The sequence below is a fragment of the Rattus norvegicus genome, chromosome 4 (assembly GCF_021556685.1).
Source record: "Rattus norvegicus strain SHRSP/BbbUtx chromosome 4, alternate assembly SHRSP_T2T, whole genome shotgun sequence".
NCBI lineage: Eukaryota > Metazoa > Chordata > Mammalia > Rodentia > Muridae > Rattus > Rattus norvegicus.
The window spans coordinates 162,580,603-162,600,152 of record NC_141537.1 but is presented as its reverse complement, the minus strand read 5'-3'; the positions used below and the strand labels follow the sequence as shown (position 1 = coordinate 162,600,152).

Here is a 19,550-nt window from a genome sequence, read left to right as displayed (position 1 = left end):
CTCTTCTGTTCTGTGTGCTTTCTAGATTGAATGTTCCAGTATTTCTGACTACTCAGAGAAGATCATTAAGGCCAACCACCTGGACAATGGTAAGGCCCACCTCTGAATCTTTCAGCGTGGTGGGTTAGGGGGTGTCTACCAGGCTGTGCTGGGGAGTGAGGCCTGGCTCAGGCTGGACGCTGATCACAATAGATGTGTTCCCTTACCTTCCCACGACCTGTGACTTTCCCAGTTCTCTCCCTCAGAGACCCGTCTTCAGTATGCTAAGACCTGCAAGGGTCCCTGACTAGGCCACCTCCTCAGAATCTTTCTCCATCAGCAAAACTGACTAGAGTTGCCATGCCCCGTGCTCAGTGTTGGGCTACAGGGCACTCAACATTATGGGAGCATACCTGGTGCTGGGTGGAGGTGGAGTCTGGACAGTGGCAGGTAGATCAGAAGCCACAGTGTGAGGAGTGGGTTGGAACATAGGCAGGGCTGGCAGGGGCAGTGGGGCTAAGGTAGCTGGGTGAAAGGTCAAATCCAAAAGACAAGGCTCCCGTTCAGAGTTCCAAAGGGTGGAGAGTAAAGAGCCTGAAGGGAGGGGTGTTCCTGAGAGAAGTAGGTTGGGTTCGTTGGCAGACCTGGGAACAGGGTGGAACAGGAAGCTGGAACCCTGGGCCATGAAGAGTTGTCTAGCCTAGCCTTCTTATTCTATAAGGATAAATGCCCTGGATACACCTCCTATTGTACCCCCAGAACTCTCCTGCTACCCCATAATGTGCCAGATGTCCCCATGGGTCTGACCCGAGAGACCAGGCACCATGGGGCCCTTCTACTACACACTACTTCGAAATAGGTCAGAGACCTACTTTGGTGTGGCCTCAGCTTGCCACCTGTGCCGTTAGCTGTTTGACCCAGTTGCCACAGACTCCATGAGAGACAGAAAGATATTTCATTCCACAAACTTCTCTTTGTGTCACCATGAGTCTGGCTCTGGGGACAGAGCAAGGAATATAACAAGTAGGTCTCTGACTCACTCAGTTTCCTTTCAGTGGGAAGCAGAATTACAGATGCTAAAGAAGGCAGTGGCCAGTCAAAGAGCACATGGCGACCATGCTTTTCCGATCATTTGGGTGGTAGGGTTGCCGGGGACCTGCCACTCAATGCTAGGTTATACGCCCTCTGACTAGCACATTTATGTTCAAGTTTGAGGAACATGAAGGAAACAGGCTGACCAACTGTCTGTTTTCTGTGGCTACAATAGAATATCTGAGACTGGGAAATTTATAAAGAAAAGATGTTTAATTTGGCTCACCATTCTGAATGCTTGGAAGTCCCAGACTGGCTGGCTGTATCTGGTAAGGGACTTGTACTGCTTCAACTCACAGTGGAAATGTGGGAGGGTAAAGAGGCCGAAACCCTGTTCCCGGCATGACTGTTCCTTCCCTTGAGATCAATCGAATCCATTTGCTGGCACTGTGTTCCCATCATCCGACATTCTGCTTGGTGCCATTCCCAAACACTGTCATGCTCAGGAATTAACAACCTTTGAGGCCATGTTCAACCCAAAATACCAAGTTCAGAGGGGGAGAACTTTGGGCAGGTTTGAACTAGGCATGCCCAGGGCACAAAAGGCCCATAGCTACAGCACAGAGAAGGAAGGGATGAGAGAGAGAGAGGCCACTCTCTTGAATTTCTTTCTTCGGGTCAGAACATTTGGAGGGTTTTTAAGCAGGGCAGTAGTCTTGCCTATGGTGGATGCACATTGAAATGGGTTGCAGATACAAGTAACACCATTGCACTTCCAGAGGCTTGAGAGAGAGAGGGAGGTGTACGCCTTGAGAGGTAGCCACAGAGGTGGAGAGAAATGAGCTGGGTCTTAGCCTCAGAAGCAGAGGCCAGAAGTCCTACTGCTGCTGGGTTGGAGAGAAAGTATGGGGAGCAATAGAGTGAAGGTGGCTGTCTGCAGGCAGAGGGCTCACAGGGGCAGCAGGAGAGAAAGAGTAACCCAGACCTCAGTTTACCTGTGATGGATCTGAGGTGCCTCACTTCGGGTACCCAAATGTTGAGGAAGACTTTATGTTTCTAGGGTTCCAGGGAGAGCCACCAGAGACTTCTATTTGCCATCATCAACATGGCGATGTCACTCAAACCTTTAGGAGTAAAGACACAAGACAAAGATAGGGCTGATTGGCCACTCATTACTTGGACATTCTGCAGCGAGCAAGGGCCAGCAAAGGAACCAAGAAGATGATATCTGGGAGGTTGTTCAATATTCAAGAGCAGCCCAGGCGATGCTAAGAGGTGAGGCAAGACAATGTCAGAGAAGAAGCAATGGGATTTGACTAGGTATTGGCGGTCACCAATGAATACTCAAGGTAGCAGGGTCAGAGTCCAGTTAGAGTAGGATTAAGGGAAGCTGTGATGTGATGTTTCTTTCAGTAATGGGGAGTTAGAAGCTACAGAGGGTATAGGGGTCAAGGGAAGGAAAGGAGCTGGGGAAATGTGTGTGATTAAACAGAGATACCAGAAGACGTGTGCGATGGGACACTGACCTTGAAGGTCTAGCTGCAGTTTCTAGTGGAGGGAGTGACCTTTCTCACGGAGTAGGGACAGTTTAGACAGTAATGGGGTCATCTAGATAGAAATGGTTGGTGGCCCAAGGCCTCTAGTTTGTTATTTCCATTCGTTCTGCGATGTGAATGCAGTCTTCTGCATAAAAGATAGGGAGGTAGGGAAGGGAGAAAAGCAAGGCTGGGGGCCCTTCTGAGGGCTCTCTGGGGTTGTGAGGACTGCTGGGAAATGTGCTATTCTCTTAGTGAGCTGTGGACCCCCGCTGTGCAGAGGGCCCAGCTCTCATTGTTCTGTGGCTTTTCTCTTTTCGCACTCACTGGCTTGTCTGTGTGGTGCTGGAGGCAGCCTGGCTTTGATGAGAAGACACAGCAGCCAGCAGTGAGGGAGGCTCCAGAAACCAATGACAATAAACTGGTGACGTAGTGTGGCTTTGTCAGCTTTTGTTTCTGGAATAAAATACTGGACAGCAACTATTTATGACGAAGCTTGTAGTTCTGTTTTAGAGGTAAAATAAGACAAGAAGCAGAGGGGAAGGGTGCTTGGGGAGGCCAGGTTTCTTTCTTTTCTGTCTTCAAGAGAAGTAGCCTATGCTTTCAATGTCCTGAGGATGTCGCACTTGACTCCACCCCTTAAAGGGCCCACCACCTTAATTAATGCTACCCTGGAGATCAAGTCTTTGATACATGGGCTTTGGTGGGGGCACATCAGCCATTTTCAAGCTGTAGCAGTATCTAGCTGGGTAAAGAAGGAAGCAGAGTGAAGGGAGGGGAGGGTGTTGGTGACAGGCACAAGGCTGGGGCACTGTATGGGCAGTAGCTGTTATGGCTATGAGCAATGCCCTCAAACTGAGCAGGGCGAATATTGACTTCTGACCTCTGACCTCTGGCTAGATATCTAACATCTTCTAGCTTCCTCAGCAGGGATGGGAACAGGTCTCTTCTGAAAAGCACTTGACCTGGACAGAGGGAGGACAGGTATCTTCTCTATGTATGGGAGTGAGGTGGGGTTGAGGACCAGGCCACACTCTTTGTGTCTGGGTGACACAGCCTGCCATTTCCAGGTCCCCCTCAGTCCCTTCTCCATCCTTCTAAACAGGCAAATGATTCCTCCCAGCTTCCTGTTAACAGATGTGGACAGTAGGGTAAGGAGAGGTGGGGACAAAGAGGGAGGGGTCAGAACACTGGCCTGAAATCTTCTTTCTGTACTCCACAGTCCTGGAAGTGGGAACAGGGGTGAGTGTAGACAGAATCAGATTTACTGTGAGGGATCCTGGGTCATCCCTCGGCCCCAGGGGCCTTCCACTGTGTTTAGGCCATCCCTCTGTAGACTTCCTTGTATGCATGTGACTCAACCTCCGTGGTCTGTTTTTCCCCCTGAACTTTTTTTTTATTTTGCTGGTGGCTGAACTAATTTCTCTTCTTGTAATTTTCACAATATATTTTGAAGCAAGTTAGTTCTGGGGGAGGTACTTTGAAATCCTGTAAACATTCCATTCTCCATGTGTTACATCTATCTCTCTGTCACTCTGTCTCTCCACATCTACCTATTTACCTATGTATCTATCATCTATCTATGTATCTATCTATGTATCTATCATCTATCTATGTATCTACATATCTATGTATGTATGTATGTATCTATCTATCTATCTATGTATCTATCTACTTATCTATGTATCTATTTATCTATATATCTATCTTTGTATGTATCTATGTATGTATGTATGTATCTATCTATCTATCTAATCTATCATCTATCATATCTATCATCTATCTCTCATCTCTATCATGTGTCTATTTTCTATTATCACCCATCTCCACCATGTATCTTTCATCTACCATGTATACCTATCTTCTAATATTTTATATACATTTTATATACATTATCTACGCTGTCTATGGCTATCATTTATCATCTATCAATCATCTCTCATCCATTTCTACCATCGATCTGTTTGCCCACCATCTATCATCTTGTTATCACTTCTTATAATTATTCATAATTTTACTTATTAATTATAACACTTTTACTGCCCATCCATACTGTGCTTGGTGGGTTTTATCTGGCTATCAGTACTTCAATACTCCAACCAGCCCTGACTGGGTTTCTGAGGGCATCTTATGTCTGGCCCCTGTGTACTTTCCCCTTTTTCCCTAGATTCCGATTTCTTAGCTCCAGCTGTTACGGCTCATCTTGCACTTCATCTGCCTCTATTCTTCAATTGGCCATTTCTCCAAGGTCCAATAGTAACCAGAAACTAAGAAGGGATGGGACATGTTCTCAGCTTTAGGGTGTCAGGGTCTCTCAGGGTAGAGATCTGGGACACAAAGTATGATGTGATATATGTATGTGCATACATGTATATGTATGTGCATGCCTGCATGTGATTTATATATGTGTGTGGTGTATGTTGCATGTGTGTATATATATGGTATATATATACATGTATGCGTTGTGTGTGTGCTAGGTGTGTGGTGTATGTTGCATGTGTGTATATATGATATATATACATGTATGCGTTGTGTGTGTGCTATGTGTGTATGTGTGTGTATTGTGTGAGTATGTGTATATGTGTGCACGCATGTATGTGTATATGTATACACACATATACAATACTCATTGCTATCACAGTCTTCATCCACTGCTGAAGCTAAACTCATGTGACTCCTCCACTGCTAACCCAGCCCCATGAATCCACCCTCCATTTCCCCCTTTTTATATCCAGACCTCCTTCCTCTGACATTGAAAAGCCACAGTCCTGTTATTGACATATTGGCTTACAGGATCACTCCTCCCGCATGTAACCAATCTCTATGAGTCATCAGCCTCCTGATTCATGTGCATGTTTTGTCACTTGGCCCCCCTGTGCTGGACCCTCATCCTCTGCCTTAAAGGGGGCATCTTCCACCCTGAAGTACCATTGCCGCACCCAGCATGCTCCTCTGAGGAATGTCATCCTCTCGCAACTTGGTGTTGGATGGCCAGGCTGGGCCATTCTCTCCTGACTTTCCCTTCCCATGCTGTGCCCTGCAGCATCTATTCCTCTCCTTTCCCCCTCCCCATTCCCCTTCCTCTCCTTATTCCCCACTCCCCAGCATGGACATCTAGTTTGCTCAGCCCCAGCCCATTCATTTCATGCCCTGGATTTTTAAGGATCATACTTGGTTCCTTTTGGTCTCATGCTTTACTGAAGCAAAGGCCTGTGAAGGCTAGACCACTGTCACCAACACCCACCCCCCTAGTCATCCTTATATCTCAGGCCTGCCCACCCAAATACACTGTACCAACAAGGGAGCCCCAGGCCTAGTGGCCTTCATTTCTTCTTCTCTACAAGTTAGAACAGGTGGGTGGGGCTGGCGACATCACCAAGCAGGCCACATCCCCTGAACCAGCTTACTCAGCCTTGGCATGTGTCCTCGACAGAGGACAGCTTGACTGCGTGAGCGCTTCCATGGAGATGAGTTAGACATGCCGCCGTCACCAGTTGTATGAGTGTCGGCAGTGTGGGCGGTGGGCCATAAATAACAACAAGCACACAAAATACCTGCTCCCTCTCCACTTCCGCGGGGGGCCCCTGGGGTGGGTTTATTCACATGAAGACACACACCTACTGAAAGCCACTTGCACAGACGGGGCCACCTTCACGTGACTCGATCCACACGTGGCTCGTGCCTGTTTCAGCCACTTTTCTCTGACTTAAACACCAGCAACTATTATTTCCTCCTCGACAGAAACGGGGGGTGGGGTGGGGAGTGGAGGAGGAGGGGCCAAAGAAAGGCTGCTGAAAGCCCCCTCCCTTGTAAAGCTTGGCAACAGGGCAGGGGTTAAAGTTGTGCGATTCTGTAAACAGACCAGAAAGGTGTAATCCGTTTGCTCTCCAGAAAACCAAAGATACCTCTGTTTTCTTCACCTTGGGCATATGCCTAAGGCTGCATGTGTCAGATGGACGGGATCTTAGGGTAGCTGACACTACAGTGGCAGGGGACACAGGGGTCTCTGTAATCCAACCCTGAAGGACTCTGCCGTGACACTGCACAATGAAGAGTGACTGCTCTATAGAGCAGGTAACACCCAAGGCATAGCTTGAGATTGTGAGGTCCAGCGTCCAGCACAGGACCTTTCATAGATTAGGTACTCACAAAAGGTTAGCTGTGTGTTATTCAAACTGATACTGTGTAATTGCAAGTCAGTTCCATGACAGGAACTTGCATAGTCTCGGGGTGACTCCACTGACAAAAACTCACTGCCAGGCACCTGGACTGCTCTGTTCATCAGAAAGCATCTCTCCACTGAAGTGGATTCTGCCTCCTTACTGCTCTCCTGACGTTCTGTTCCTCTTCTCTTGGACCACACTGCCGAAGAGTCGTCCCCGCTCCCACAAGCCCAGGTTATTCTCCTAGTTTCTCCCTGACTATGCTTCACTGGGCCTTGGCTGAGCCCCTTTCTTCTGGGCCAGACACACTGTGCATGGTAGTTCCCACTGGCCCCACTGGCAGATTCCATATTAAGTTGCTCCTAGTGGGAGCTAGATGGCCATGTGTGGACATAGTCTCCCCAAAGGCTGCTGGAAGGTGTTGTCACCAAACCTTTAACTACCTGGTGTACTCTCAGGTGGAAGCCTGAGAGACCTACTTCATATTCATTTAAACATCCGGGTTGTTCAATTAAGTCTTCACCACAAAGATTCTCTCATTTGTTCCTTGCCTGGGGTCCTGGCTCCCAGCAGCACACTAGCGGCGTGTTCAGTAACATCCTGTGGTGACTGTGGAAGTCTTTGCAAGATGCCTACAGTCATGCGCACAGCGGTCAGCTCTGGAATGGCAGGCTGCTTGTAAACCTGCACGAAAATCTGTCACTCCACTAGGATAACTTTGAGCTGACGCTTGCCTTTTCTCCATCTTGGGACACTGTATGGGGCCACTCCTGGCTCACATCCATCTGGGCCAATGCAGCTAGTTACCTAAGATGAGTTACTGTGTGTGCCTCAGTTTCTTCTTCTGTGAAATGGGAACCATGGTGACTCAGACCTCACGGTGTCGCTGTGGAGACCTGGTGGTTACTGTGCAGTTCGTGGTGGTTCTTTATGTGAGCCTGCAGGGCCATGAGACATAGTCGGCAGGTCTGAGGAAAAGGATGCAGTCACTTCCGTGGCTTGAAATTGGTCCTTGTGTGTTTTCACAACCCGTACTGCGAAGTTCTAAGGACCACGCTTTGGCTCCTTGGAGATTCAGTCCAGTATCTCTAGCACAGTACGGAACAGAACAGCGCTGGTGGGCAGGCGGCAGCCAGTTCCTGTTAGCCGTTGTTATTATTATCATTTCATTTATTAACTTGACAAATGATGCTGTCCAAAGAAGAAATGAGATTAATCACGTAAAACTGTTTTGAATGAACCTGTACCTGAAGCTCCGGGCGATCTCCTTTTCCTAACTGCAGCGAAATGATCCATTAGTAATTTTATTGATTCGGCCTTTCGAGCATTATTGTCCCATATGCCAGGCCCCATGCTAGGTATTACAGGAGTTCGACACGTGACTGGGAAAACAAAAAGTCACTGCTGTCACGAAGCTTCTAGCCTCACAAAGATGCATGGTCACAAAAGCAGTGAACAAAGGCTACTGCGTAATTAGAAGTGAATGTGCTTAGAGAGAACAGGCAAGGCAGCTGGGGCCCCACATGCTTTAGCACGAACCATCATGGAGGCGTGTGGGAGCAGCTCCCCGCTTGCTAGAGAGAGCCAGTCTTTCGGTCTTGCACTTGCTTCTCTCAACCCTGCCCTGAATGGTCTCCTGTACCCAGTGAGCTTCAGCAGAAAGGTTTACATCCTAGGCATTAGCAGATAGATACATTGTCTCCTAAACTCCCAACACCCATCTCCCTTTTCTCCCAACTGCCCCCTCTCCTCGCTCTCCCTCGGATCTGTTCAGCATTTATAAACACTATCAGTAAAGGAATAGTTTTCTGAAGAGAAGGCTTTGAGGCAGGGACTTGACGGATTTAGAGCAGAGGCCAGCCATTCTGTGGGGACAGGACAAGCATTTTATATCGGGGCATTGCCCCTCAATGTCCATGAAGGATTAGTTCTGGGACCCCCCTGAGGATACTAAGAGCCAAGCATGTGCAAGTCCCCTTAATAAAATAGCATAGTATCTGTACTGTGTAGATTTCGAATGTTTCTTGTGCCTATTCTCTACATACTCTAAATCCTCTCCACATGCCTTAGAACAGCTAACACCATGGAAACGCTATGTAAATAGTTGCTATACGATGCTGCCTAAGGAATAAAGACAACAACATCTGTGCTCAGCCCAGACACCACTTGACTTTCAAATCTTTGTTCCCGGGTGGCCCAATCTGTGGATAAAAAAAAACATTCAGTGGCAGAAGGTCATCTGTGTAAATCTCCTGTGGTGAGGAACTTTTTTTTTCCTCTCTTTTGTTGGCTTCTGGCCTGGTTATAGGGTGAGAATGAGACTCTCTCTCTCTCTCTCTCTCTCTCTCTCTCTCTCTCTCTCTGTGTGTGTGTGTGAGAGAGAGAGAGAGAGAGAGAGAGAGAGAGAGAGAGAGAGAGAGAGAGAGACTGTGTGTGGTGTGTGTGTGTGTGAGACTCTGTGTGTGTGTGTGTGTGTGTGTGTGTGTGTGTGTGTGTGTGTGTGTGTTCTTCTGGACAACTGAGTCCAGCAGAAGCCATTCTGCCCGGTATCATTTCTTTTTTAATAACCATGTGGGCCAGGCTTGCAAGGTCACCTACCCTTGCCCAGTAGGCTAAGTGTTAAGCAGGCTAGAGCACGCCAATGCTTCTCAGTGTTCAGGGATGGCTTGGGGTAGGGAGGAGTCCTCAGATATCTTTGATGGAAAGAGCGTTAATACACTTCTGGTAGGATACATGGCAGAGGCTGCCTTCAGTAAAAAAATAAAAATAAAAATAAACAGGCCTGTGGCTAAAGCTAACAGGTCTAGGAGTCCAAGTTGAGCAGACTGGTCCCCCAAGACCCAGATTTGACTAGGATAGGAAGCTCGCCCTGGGGGAGGCATGGAATCTCAGGCTCCCTGCTCTCAGCGGGATAGGGATTTGGACCTACCTGTGCCATTTCAATGGAGTCTGTTTGGTACAGTGCCACTGGATAAGCAGATAGAGATTCTGATGGTTTCTTTCTCTATCACCAGTAGCCTGTAGTGTGCAGGCCCCGATTCCGTGAGAGAGACTTGCTGGGTACCTGGGCCCTGCAGAACACAGGGCACAGAGGGAAAGTATGGGTTGCTGATGAGGAAGATTAGTAGCTCTGGCCAAGCCTCGCTGCCTGCCATTGCTGGGCCTGCCCTTCCTTTGCTTCCACGAGGAGCTGTGAGGACAAGACCGTGCTTCCCTCTTCTCCTCTCCGTCTCTCACGTACCTCCTCCATGTGCACAACCGTCACAGGTGGTAGGAGGTCGGAAATGATTGCACACATTCACTAGGTAGGGGCAGGATCCCCACTGAGGCTGCGTGAGCTGCTCCGGTGACTCAGCGGGACAGGTTTGGGGTCTACAACGTGACTCTTCTAGACCCCAGTTCTCTTAGTAGGCAGATGAAAGCAGCCACCTTGTCTCCAGGAGGATGGCTAAGTCAATAACACACAGGAAGTCACTCTTCAAGCCACTTTCCAAGTACAGATAATTTTTTTTACCGTTATAATTAGGACTTGTTTATAGATCTTTTATTTTTGTTTGTTTTTAGTTGTTTACTCATCTACCCACCCGTGTAAGAAGTTTAGAATGTTTGTGGAGAGTCACATGCCCCCTGCTAGACATTAGAAACAGGAGCTAAAATAGGCAACTAGGTGAGGGGGTCATGGGGGTCATGACTAAAGAGAATGGTGGTGTGGTGACTCTAGGTGTCACCAAAACCAGGAGACTAAGCAAAGTGCATGGAGAGAACGAACAGGGATTTTGTTGTGGATACAGTGACAGATGTGGGGGACTTTGTGACTCACGACGGGTTTTCTGTCCTGGAGAATGTGACCTTATTGTTCACTTTTCTATGGGACAGAATTAGCTCTTGGATTGGCATGATGGCTCATGCGAATACTCTAGCACTTACGAGGCTCACGCTGAAGGTTCCGTAGAACCTAGGACTAGGTTTGAGGCTAGTAAAGAACACATAGTGAATTTCAGGCCAGCCTGGGCTACGGTATGTGATACTATCTCAATAAAACAAAAACAAACAAACAAACAAACAAAAACAAAAACCCAAACAAACAGTAAGTAAATAAAGTAAATAAAAATAGAATTAAATGGATAATTAAAATAAAATTAAATGGCAGGCCATGAACTTCAGGCTTTACTGGGGCATCTGATTTTGATGGAGACATTGAAATCCCAAACCAGATTAGGCTGGTCTAGTTTATTTTGTAAATAACCACTCAAATAAAAAAAGAGGGAGAGAAAATGTGAGAGAGAGAGAGAGAGAGAGAGAGAGAGAGAGAGAGAGACCCCATTAAAATCAACAACAACTAAACTAAATTCTGGTTTTCTAATTTTCCAACTGAAGCCACAGGGTAAAAGCTCCCAAGTTAGAGCCGATGGCTCCCCACGGTACACTTAGCTGTGATTAATCACTGTAGAATTTATGAGCCGGGGTCCTGTCGCAGCTAGTCGAACAAACTTTCCATCATACTTATGGCCTGCCTGGGAACACAGCTCCGGATAGTGACCTCAAAGCCACCTTGAACTTATGCCGTCCTGGTGATGGGGGGTCCAGACTGGGCAAGGGGTTCCACAGCTGTTCAGAGCCTTGGGTTCCTGCTTCTACCCCACAAGGAGCCTCTCTGGGCACAAGGGCAGCAGAGCTTTGTATGCGTGCCTACACAGCCCCATGAGCTAGCCTCATGCTTAGTGAGAACCAGTAGTCCCCCAAGCCACTGACATGTGCCCGGTCCCAGTAGGCCACATCTTGCGGCAGGTGATGCTGAATACGGATGTCACAGGTGTTGGCTCTGGACATCTAGAGTGTCTCTGGTGAACTGTATATGGGTCTGGTTACTTTCTCAGGGCCGTGACAAAAGTCCCTGACCTTAAGGAGCAGCGAGTTTTTGGCTCACAGTTTGAGAGTAACTTCCATCCTGACTGGGAAGGCCTGGTGGTGACATAACACATCAGACCATGTTGCCTCTGTAGGCGGGAAGCAGAGGGAGATGAATGATGGTGTTCATTCTCCCTTTGGACTATCAGGGAACCCAGTCCTACAACACAACTGGCAATATTCCGGTGGGGCTTCCCTCTTCAGTTAAATCTTTCTGGAAGCATCTTCACAGACACACCCGGAGGTAGCTCCATGCTGATTCCAAATCCAGTCACGTTGATGCTGCAGCTATGGGAAGCAGAGGGTGTGTGGTTTTATTCTAGCCCGATAGGCACATGTGTGTGGAATATTTCTGGAGTTCCTTCCCTGTTCCCTGTGTTGGCCTTCTAATTCATTAGCTACTATATTCTGTTCATCGTGGGTTACAATAGCTAAGTAGATAACTTAGGTAGGTAAGTAGATAGATAGATAGATAGATAGATAGATAGATAGATAGATAGATAGATAGACAATGCATTTACTATATACATGCATACAGACACACATGGGTGATGATTAATACTGTCTACTTGACTTAGGAGATAATTTCTGGGCAAGTCTATGAGGGAGTTTCTATATTAAAGTAATCAGTATGGGAAGACCCATATTAACCATGGGATATCCATCATCCTATGGGATAGAATTCAGGACTGAATAAAGATAGGAAGTAAACTAAGAACCAGTTCATCTCTCTGATTCCTGAGTGCAGATGCAGCAGAACAGGCTGCCTCATGTTCCTTGCCACCATGGTTTCCCTGTCAATAGTCTGTGTGTCCTCAAACCATGAGCCCAAAGTAAACCCTTTCTTCCTTAAGTAATTTCCTTCTTTAAGCATCTCCGAGGTCATCCTAGGTAAAAACTTGCATTAAGCAGCAGAGTGGGGCTATAAATCCCAGAGGCAGAAGTGGTATCATCCTTGGCCATATGGAGGCCATGCCCTATTACAAGGTAACAAAGGATCCAAAGCTTTACCCCTGCAGATAAACAGGAGAGAAGGGCCTTAGCGTATGTGTAAACAGAAAAACAAAAAGGAAGGCTGTTCAACAGTGTAAAACTGTGGACAAAGCAAACTAAGCCAGGCTTTGCAAGCTGATGTCAGACAGAAGGCTGTGAGTGTGCATGGCGGCTCTTTCTCAGTGAGAAGTAAGTTAGGAACTGTGTGGGCTCTTAACTCTGTCCCTTTGGGAATCCTCAAGGTGTGCCACGGGTTCTTCTTTTAGCTAAATTCTTTTGTTGTGATCTCAAGATGCCAAAGAATCACAGGCTTAACACTTGACTCTCCCACTTGTTGCAAAATTTTTAGGGCAGTCTGGCTTTACTTTGTTCTTCCTTCTTGGGGATGAGGTCACAAGTGGTGACCAGGTAAGGGACACAGGCATCCCTGGTGGGCGGTGAGGGTGGATAGCTGCGAGTAAGTAATGTTGGACACTTTATAAAGTCTGATTGAGCCTTGGTTAACCACGAGGGCGAGGGAGCTACCATTAGGCTGCTGATAGCACCCTCAACTCTGAAGACACTACTCAGTGGCCCTGGCTCTCTGCCTTTTGCTATAGAGGAGTCTTCAGTAGAAACTGCCTTGGATTCCAGACAAACATGGTCTATTTGTTCCGTGGCTCTGAGGTCTGGGCTTCTGTTCGGTTCTGTTAGCAAAGCTTGGGTATTCTGTGATTTTTTTTCCCCAGGGGCTGTCACAGAAGGAGGGTTTGAGAGCTTCGAGGTGTGGCCCTTCAGGGGAAATATTCAGAAGGGACCAGGCAATTGACACAACACCCCTCCAGTGCTACAGCACACACTATGGTTGTGTTTTCCCTCCATGTGTGCATCAAAGAATACAAAAATCATGGGTCCTGTGTCCACTGATTGAAAGCCCAACTAAGATCACTCTCTTGCTGCAATGGGATTGGAAGTCACTTTTCACAGAGGCCCTATCCCTCTTTCTCTCCTCTCTCCATTTTTAAATAAGTAATGTGTCTGCCGTGCCTTCTGCTGAGCCTCAGCTACAGGCCTGGCACTTCGACGTGTTGCTTAATCTTAACACACCAGCCCCGACAGAGCCCTCATGCTCTTTGGTATTCTTTAGGGATTTGCATTGGCCTTGCATGGTCAAGTGTGTAAAAGCAGACAGCTAATTAGAAGACCCAGAGCATTTAATCCCGAGTTTCTCTGTCTGCTGAATCCACGGTGGTCTTGTCAAAACACCAGTTTGCTTCCCTCACAGACATGAGGTGGGCACCCGCTGAGCGCGGGACCGTGGCTGTGTGCAGACGCAAGAGCAACGCGCACAGCATCCTTTCCCCAGTTTGGGGCTGAGTCCTCATGATCACCTGTCATGGAGCAGAGGTGTGCACTGCAGGGAAGTTAAAGTCTCATTCCATCAGACTCGGACTCTGTTTCTACTGCCACCATCTCATCTCGAGACCTCAGTTTCCTTAGACGTAAGAGAAAGGAGGATGGTAATGTGCTTACTGCCTAAGGCAGGCTGCGCGACGTGGTGTATCCTGGAGGCTTAGCCTAGAGTCAGATGCAGAGTTACCATCCAGTACCTTTGTTGAGGGGGTACACTCAAGAAGCTTTCAAAGAGCTTAGCCTGTTTTCAATGACTGAGTAAATTCCTCTGGTTGAGGAGGTAAGTCACATCCTAAAAGCAGTAGCTGGGTCCTCGCACACACAGCACAGCTCTGGGCTCTTGTTTTCTAGTCATTACCATATTTAAGGGCAAAGTGGAGGAGGTGGAGCTGCCAGTGGAGAAGGTGGACATCATCATCAGCGAGTGGATGGGCTACTGTCTGTTCTACGAGTCCATGCTCAACACCGTGATCTTTGCCAGGGACAAGTGGTTGGTAAGTGATCCGCGTGCTCACTCCGGTGGCTATCTTGCCACATTTCCAGTAGCTTCCAACCTGGAGAAATATGATAACTTCAGAGAGGAATGGGTTAGGGGATCACCTGTCTTGGGGCTCTCTCTTCAAAGCACAAATGCTTCAGGGGACTGAGCGATCAACTCTGGCCCACCATGCCCATCTATCAGAATGTACAATATAGCAAGGTCTTACTTTGTCCTCGCTGGTTAGAGCAGAGACTCATTTGGTAAGACTGCTAGAGTGCCAGGAGTTAGCCTTGGCTTCTCCGAGACACAAGGCTGCTTTTCTGCCCCCTTTCAATTTGCCACCTATATGTCACTTGCCCTTTTAGCTTCCCTGACCCCTCAGATTCTCCCCACTTCAAATAAACGTGGAATGTTCCTGCCATGTCCAGCGACGCTGTCAGTCCACAGAGTGAGAAATGCTGGCAAGGGGGTGCTCATCCGGTGATTCTATGTGCAGTTCAAAATGTGATGTCTTTGTCAGGTGAATAGATTACGAGACCCATTTCCCCACAATTCATCAACAGAAACCTGGAGGGCTCATGTTTCCAGACCGGGCAGCTTTGTACGTGGTAGCAATTGAAGACAGACAGTACAAGGACTTCAAAATCCACTGTAAGTCATATTCCAGGTTTGTTTTGAACTTCCACTGGGTACTGGGTGGGAAACGGGGGGGGGGGGCAGGGGTGGTGAGAAAAACTTCAGGGTGGACAGTCCATGTCAAAGAAGAGTTTTTCTAGGACCCTTTCTGGAGTCCTCTCTGGAGTCCTCTCTGTTCCCAAGGGCACAAGGTCTGCAGAGAATACTCAAACAATGTAACTGATAAATCGTCTTGGTGGTGAGAATGGAGTGCGGCACTGGGCAGTAGGAATCATGAGAACAGCAGGACAGGAGGAATGTGCAGCTAGACATGGCATATCTCCCATTGAGCCAATCATTTTGAATCATGCCTCAGTGAGAGTCATTTTGGTCAAATTCACCTTGATCCCTCATCACGTTACGTAAAATATGGATTCTTTTCTGAGTTCCCTTTAAGAATACATGAGATAGGGGGAGGAGCAGAAACTTCCAATCAATCAGATGTGTGTGTGTGTGTGTGTGTGTGTGTGTGTGTGTGTGTGTGTGTATACTCATATGTAAATATGTATCCATTATGTCTTACAAGTTAGAATAGCATCTTCTTTCTTTCATGTGTGGTGGTACATGCCTATAGCCCAGCATTCAGAAGGCTGCGATGGAAACATCACAAGTTCGAAGCTTGCCTAACTATATAGCAAGACCCCCATGCTTCTCCCCCTAACAAAAGAAGCAGATGTGATAGGTAGCTCATTCCTGTAATCTCAGCATTTGGCTGAGGAAGAAGGATTATCTCAAGTGCAATGCCAGCCTGAGCTACAGGCCCTGTCTCAAAGCAAAACAAATTTTAATAATCCTTGCCAATATTTTGTCTGGTTGTAAAAGACTATTTTTACTCTATTTCATTTTAAAGAGTATATTTCATAGTGACATGGCCCTGGTATTTGGTGGAATGTTACTCAGTATATTTCTGTCAGGTGAGATGTGACCACGTCACCAGGAACTGCACATGACAGAGGAGCAAAGAGCCCTTTCAACGCACCAGCACACTAGCATTGAAGTCAGAAGCAAGAGGAGGTCTAAGATGCATAAGCCAGTTTGTCTGGGTTCTCCTGCCTACAGGCTGGCTGCGAATGCTTCACAGTCTATTCACACACCCTTCTGGAAGCTGAAAGTCTAAGGGCCAAAGATTAGAGTCAAAGTTCAGAGGGCAGAAATGAAGGAGTGGCCATGCCTTGGAAACCTTCTAGGTCACTGTCATTTCTTATATTTGACCCCAAGAAAGGAGGACAGCAGTCTCTGAACGAAATTTAAAAGATGTGGGATGCCTTGGGGTGAATGTTTTGACACCTGCCAAACCAAGGATTTTAAATGTGAGCTTTGCCATTTTCTGACTGAGTAACCTTGAACTAGTTCCCTGACTTTGAGAGGTGATGTCGTCAATCTCAGTGATTCACAAGGACTAAATCGGAATACATATTCTGTGTGAAGGAATAGGCCAGGTATAGCCTTTGAAGGAGTAACCCAGCATCTCTTATTCTGTTCTGGGCTCTCCCAAGCCTGCTGGCCTCTGGTGGCTTGAAATCTAGGCCACACATCTTCCCATCAAAGACTGAAGAAGCTACTGAGAGGTCAACAGTGGTCAAGTATATGTGTAAAACAAATGCAGATCAGGCTGGAGCTACATTTTGGGGCTTGTGAGTCGTAATTGTTCTGTGCAGCATGTAGAGAGAACATTCAAACATATTCTTCACTCACATCTACTTAAATATTTATTGTGCTCCTAGGACTGCTCTTTATGGAGCTGCCTTCTATTTTCCAGAACAAATTTACCGCCTCCCCTTTCCCTCCCTGGAAGCAGTTGGGAGCAGGCACAGTTGGAACCAGTTGGAGCAGGCACATTGCAAAGAGCCATTCTGAACCCACCAGAGGAAGGGACAGTGGCTGCCACTTAGGGCCAGCCCAGAACTGGAGAACATGTAATTTATTCTTGCAGTCCCTACCACTAGGTTTACAGTTCTGGAAAAGAGAAAAACAAATGAATTAATGACCAATCAAACAAAAGCTGACAACTAATGAACAAAACCAAGAATCAGGCCCCATTTTTTCCCTTGTAAAGTGTTTACTTTGGAGTTCTTTTTTTAAAGGTTGACTGTAGTTTTGTGGCAGAGTACTTACCTAATTTCAGCCACCAGCACCACAAGAAAAGAAACAAAGGCAACAACAAACATCAACAAAATCCTAAGTCCCCAATGAACAAGAGTCTTACATTTATACTTTACTTAGGGTACAGCTAATTTTCTTACTTTTTTTTTAATTTTTAAAATACATTTTTTTTAGGTAAAGAAAAGAGGCCCATTTACAGAAATGTGTTTTTAAACAACAGTTTTCGGTTGCTGGTTACCAAGGGAACAGTTATCAGCAAGTTTCAATTGCCCCAAGAACCACAAGGAACAGTGTGAACATGGGTTGGAAGAGTGGGGTTTACCCAGCCCTACAGAAAGTAGACTGTTGAGGTTGAAAGCTTTTCCCCCATCTCCTCTCCATTTCCTCCTTTCCTCTCTCCCCCTCTCCCTGTCTCCTCCCCTTTCTTAGCCATGTACATACAACAAAATACAGGTCCAACCCTTAGTTTATTGACTAGCTAAAGGGGGAAGCTGGCAGAGAGAGTCCTGGCTTGGGGTCTTCATGTTTAATTGGATAAAACAAGTAATAACCAATTAGAAGAATATACAGACTGTGCTTGAATCTGGAAGAAGAGCAATCAGAGAAAACAGTCCCCCACTGCAGAGACATATGGAGCCTCAAACTTGGGTCACTATTCCATCTCATTCCTGGCACAAACCACCCAATACTCCAGCCAGTGGAAGGCCAAAGGGTGGGGCGCCTGAACTGGTGTAGAGGCAGCCACGCTGTGGCTGGAGGGCTGAAGCATGAACTCTCTTGGAAGGTCTGGGGAGGACTATTTGGTTTTTCCACTCTTTACTCCCTCCATCCAGAGCTCTGCTCTTGGATCTATACCTTTCTATGTGAGGAAATTCCCCCCATTGTTTGCTTTGCTCCTGGCAGCCTAACATGCATGAGGATAGTATAAACACCTTCCATTCTGCCTAGAGAGGCTGTAAATGGAGCTTCAGGTACCCTTGGCTCCTGGAGGCATTCTGAGCCAGCAGCCCTGGCCTTCAGCCCTCACAGAGAAACTCAGGCCTTTGCCATCAGAGAAAGAGGAGGGGTAACTGCTATGCTATCCAATGAGTATTCTGTTTGCTTATCAAGGGTGTGCATTTCTGTTTCTTTTTCAGACATTATCTCTTTGTGTGTGTGCACATGTGTATTTTTTTAGGTCTCTCTCTCTCTCTCTCTCTCTCTCTCTCTCTCTCTCTCTCTCTCTCTCTCTCCTCCCACTCCTCCCCTCTCTCCCTCTCTCCAGTTTTCCTTTGATTTGTCTGGGCGTGTTGTTCCTTGCATGCGTCCTGATTGGGGTTATTGCACAATGCTTGGGTCTGCAGGTTGATTACCATATCTGGAAATCATCCATACAAATGAATGGTTCTTTTTTTCTGTCTGATCATTCTCACCTTCAGGGAGTTTCATTACAAATGTGTTTGACATTATACTGTGGATGCTGGATTTTTTTTTTCTTACAGTGCTTAAGTTTGGGTTATTTTTACTGAACCAGTTTCAGGTTTATTGATTATTTCCTCAATGTGTTCATCCATTCCACTAACAAGATCATGACAGGATGTCTTCTCTGACTGCATGATTCTGGTTTAAAGAATTTCATTGGCCTTTATGTTTCCCTCTCAGTGATAAAGTTTTCTATCATCTATTGCATACCCTTTCCCTTCCTCTCGGGATTCCTTAGCCTGTTTGTTATAGTTATGTGACAGTCTCTGTTGCCTGGGCAATTAGAGCACTTTAGCTATAGCTGGACCTGACCTAGTCATTCCCTTTGGATATTATCTTTTCATTGTCTTGTAAGTCTTCACTGACGCTGGGCACCGTGTGTTAAACAGCAACACGGAGAGATGGGAGAGAGTTATACCCAACAAAGAGGGCTTTTCCTCTGACAGGCTTTTGGAATAGGGGCTTCAGTCAGGGGCCTGTGGTCAGGGGCTTAGATATTGTTACCTTAATAGCATTTGTTATGATGGTGTACCACGGTCTGTTTCAGAATAAGTGTCAACCTATCAACAAAAGATTCATAAGCTCCTCTAATGTTACTTAGATAGTCAACGGCTGCACTTCAACAGACCATATATCCTCTCGATAGCAAATCAACACACCTGATTCACTTCCTCTCATCTCTGCTTTCACCTTTGTTAAGAGAGGCTGGTGGAAAACGAATGGACAGCAGACTCCCCCCAACCCAAAAGGGCATCTCTAAAATTGCTGGGTGCTCTGTCACCAAATAGCTGGAGTAAAACAGTCTATCTGGGACATAAGACATTATTT

General features: G+C 46.8%; 1 protein-coding gene across 1 annotated transcript in view; it reads left to right on the top strand.

Annotated features, from left to right (window-relative positions):
- Prmt8 (protein arginine methyltransferase 8) overlaps positions 1–19,550 on the top strand; it is an 81,339-nt gene that overhangs the window by 44,030 nt on the left and 17,759 nt on the right. The window contains 3 exon segments of the mRNA NM_001271385.1: positions 26–89; positions 14,354–14,496; positions 15,047–15,134. Coding sequence (NP_001258314.1) covers positions 26–89; positions 14,354–14,496; positions 15,047–15,134 — 295 coding nt within the window.